The 3441-nt window shown below is 32.5% G+C and overlaps 1 protein-coding gene across 1 annotated transcript in view; it reads right to left on the bottom strand.

Moving 5' to 3' along the window:
- The window catches only part of LOC128249425 (uncharacterized), a 79280-nt gene that overhangs the window by 34215 nt on the left and 41624 nt on the right, over positions 1 to 3441 (bottom strand). The window contains exons 17-18 of the mRNA XM_052972999.1: positions 3023 to 3407; positions 312 to 471 (exon numbers count right to left, since the gene is read on the bottom strand). Coding sequence (XP_052828959.1) covers positions 312 to 471; positions 3023 to 3407 — 545 coding nt within the window. The remainder of the gene's footprint in view (positions 1 to 311; positions 472 to 3022; positions 3408 to 3441) is intronic.

Here is a 3441-nt window from a genome sequence, read left to right as displayed (position 1 = left end):
TCTGTCATTACAGTATCGAAATGTGATTGTTTCAGTTAGTGGAATAGTTTCATTTTTAAAGTGAAAGTATTTGACATGAGTGTTTTTGTTTCACTTTTGACACGTAATACTTAAATAGTGGAGGAGATATTATGTTGCCGTGGGCTCGAACTCTGCAAGAAGTTAAAAAATTTTTTTGACTAAAACACAACTGGAACCCTAAGTAAGGCATGTGTAAAATTTGAATGAAATTGGTTGCGTTGTTCTCGAGTTTTAGGGATTCACACAGACAGACAGACAGACAGATTCTCATTTTTATATATATAGATTACCTGATGTTCCAGAAGTTTGATGTGTAATATCTCCTTCACTCCATCCTCTGTTTCGTTCTTTTTGAGAAGGTAGTGTGTTATTCAAATTGTTTGATGTCATAAGGCTGTCATCATAACATTTTTGTTTAGCTAAACTATCTGCCACGTCCTTATTGTAATGCTGTCAGAAAAGATAAATGGAAAATATATTTTCAGCATGAGAGTCAGTATTAAATACAGTTAAAATCAAATTTGTGGTAGGATAGGAGGAGAATAATGTTGCTTTTACTTTTTAAACAATAAATTTGATTATGGTTTCAACTAATGTTGAATCATCAGTTATTTATACAAAAGAAAATATAGAATAATTGTTTAATATTATCCCAATAGTAATTCACTTTTATTTAACATGGCAACTTTTGTCTCATCATGCTTGAATGCATTGAAAATAGTCAGCTAAAATACTAAATGAAAAATGAGAATGGCTATTTTAACAGCAATACACTCATTACTATTCTATAATTTTTGAGTTGAGGAATTGAGTACATAATTTACAATGGATGGATAGGTGCCCTCATCTTGTTGTTATCACAACATTTTGGCTGATGTACTCTCCAGCCTTTATCAGGTGTTCTGGTGAAATTTTGAACCCAACCCTTTATTTGACTAATGGGGTACACTGTTCTCATTCCTAAGGTATGTTACTGATGTTATTTTTCTGTTGATATTATTATTCAAGTCCCTGACTGGGATTGAACTTAGAATCCAAGGGTTAGTAGCCTGCACTCTTATCCACTATGCTATATGCCTGTAGGGACTTGAAAAGTGATATCAACAGAAAAATAACATCAGCAACATACCTTAGGAATGAGAACAGTGTACCCCATTAGTCAAATAAAGGGTTGGGTTCAAAATTCCACCAGAACACCTGATGAAAGCTGGAGAGTACATCAGCCGAAATGGTAACAACAAGCAAAACAAGGACACCTATTCATCCATTGTAAATAATACATCAGTACACTCATTGTAATATTACAGTGTCAATATATGAAACTATGAAAGTCATTTCACACCAGTAAGACATCAGAGTCAGAATAAGTAGTGAGTTTAAAGTAAATTTCAAAATTTGAAGTTAGTGTTTTACATGAGAACATAGAATATGTTCTTATGGATGACATTCTTCTGAATGAAGAAGTGCATCTACTGCTTGTAGTGCAATTCTTTATTTCTCTAGTGAAAGGATTCAACTGTGGCAATTTAAACCATCAAACTATACAAAATTCACCAGCAATTCTCATTCTACTCTTATTAGTTTTACTGTTAAATAAACTGAGCAGATGTGCTTCAGTGCCAACATAAGAGCACTGAGCAATACCAATGATGGGATATAAATATCCACTTTACCTATTCATTTGAAGTACTTTTATGAACATCATATTGAGCCACAAAGAAGAGACTAATTATCATTAAGACCAAGAGATATGAAAATTACTACACAAAATGTAACTTATTTTATTTATGAAGAGAAGTTAAGTCCCAGGTATTTTTTCTATATTTCTGAAGTGTTGAAGTTTGATCGGTTGATATTTCTTATAACATGAAAGAGTACACTTTTCTCCATGGCTAGTAGTTACAATTTTGTATGGCTTTTAATCACTGGTGTCCCAGGTGAGCCATTTAACCCATTACCAAATCAGGTTTTACTGACTGTTCAGACTTATCATCTTATATTTCTCAGTTTTCTAGTTGAACTCTACCTATACTTTGCCTTTAGAATTTTCTACTCTTCCAAACATCTTCAACTTGGCACTAATTATAACATGCCTTTAATTCCAGATAATTTATATGGTTTCTAATTTGGGCACAAGGCAAGCTATTTCTGAGGAAAGGTAGTAGTTAATTGATACTAACGACCTCAACACTTGACTGGTGCTTTATTATATCAATCCCAAAAGAATGAAAGGAATAATTAACCTCACTGCAAAACACTTTTGAAACTCTAACAATTCTGTCAGTTTGTCACCTTCCCAGATGCCTTTCTATAATGTACAATTTGGTTTTATATTTTCCTGGTCATAATTATTTTTTTATATGCTTGTAAGGATTAGATGGCAGACATCTTTCCAGATGGCAAGCCTTCTTTTACAAGTAATGTACATTATACCATATCCTTGCATATCAAACCCCCGCCAGAAGTTTTGTTTATGGAGGATACAATGTCACCTCAACATCATGTCAATACAAAGACACACAGATACAAACATGTGTGCACACAACACACACACACACACTTACCAGGTTTCCATATAGTTTACATGAAGTAAATTTCACTCACAAGGCATTAGTTAGCAATAAGCTGTAAAATAAAATACTTGCCCAAGGTAGCATGCAGTGTATCAAATATAAAATAATGATAATCAAATTTTGAAATTGTATTGAATTGTATTCATTGCAGTAGTTTTACAAAGTTCTGTTACTAAGAGAGGCTTCTAAATGTAAGTGGCAATTTATTTCCAGCTCAAAGAAAGGAGAAATTACATAAAATTTTTATCATTCAGTCAATTGTTGATTTAGCAAAAATTATACAGTTATTTATAAATAAAATATATTTACTTAGATAAAGATATCTACAGAAAAAGTACTTTTTGTAGGATATATATGATTACTTAGAGATTGATTATCTTAATGATTACTTATATACTTATCATTGCTTATATATTGAAACATCTTACCTGTGGAACTGGTGGCAGTTTTCTGGGTGTTGTTGAGAATTTCCATTCATTGGCTGGCTGTTCCATCTCTGGGTAATAGGAAGTTTTGGGGTTTATTGACTGAAGATTTCTGTTAAATATGTCTTCTGCATTTCTAGTTATTGCTACAGGATTGTTAGTCTGATACAATATTTGCCTCATTTCAGTCCTTGACAGAAATTTTGGATTATTTTTTGTTGTTTGTGAATTAATGTGATTGATACATCTGAAAACACATAGTGTTATTGACACTACAATAGCCACAGATAGTATTACAGCTGCTGCTACAATGATAATTATCCAAGTCATATTCAGGTTGTTACCAGACTTTGAGTGGACAGCAGTCAACATTGGAGATGTATCATTACTAACAAACAGTGTTAGTATGATAGCAGTTGTTG

The sequence above is a fragment of the Octopus bimaculoides genome, chromosome 14 (genome assembly GCF_001194135.2).
Source record: "Octopus bimaculoides isolate UCB-OBI-ISO-001 chromosome 14, ASM119413v2, whole genome shotgun sequence".
In the NCBI taxonomy this organism is placed as follows: Eukaryota; Metazoa; Mollusca; class Cephalopoda; order Octopoda; family Octopodidae; genus Octopus; species Octopus bimaculoides.
This window is presented reverse-complemented; position numbering and strand designations above follow the sequence as displayed.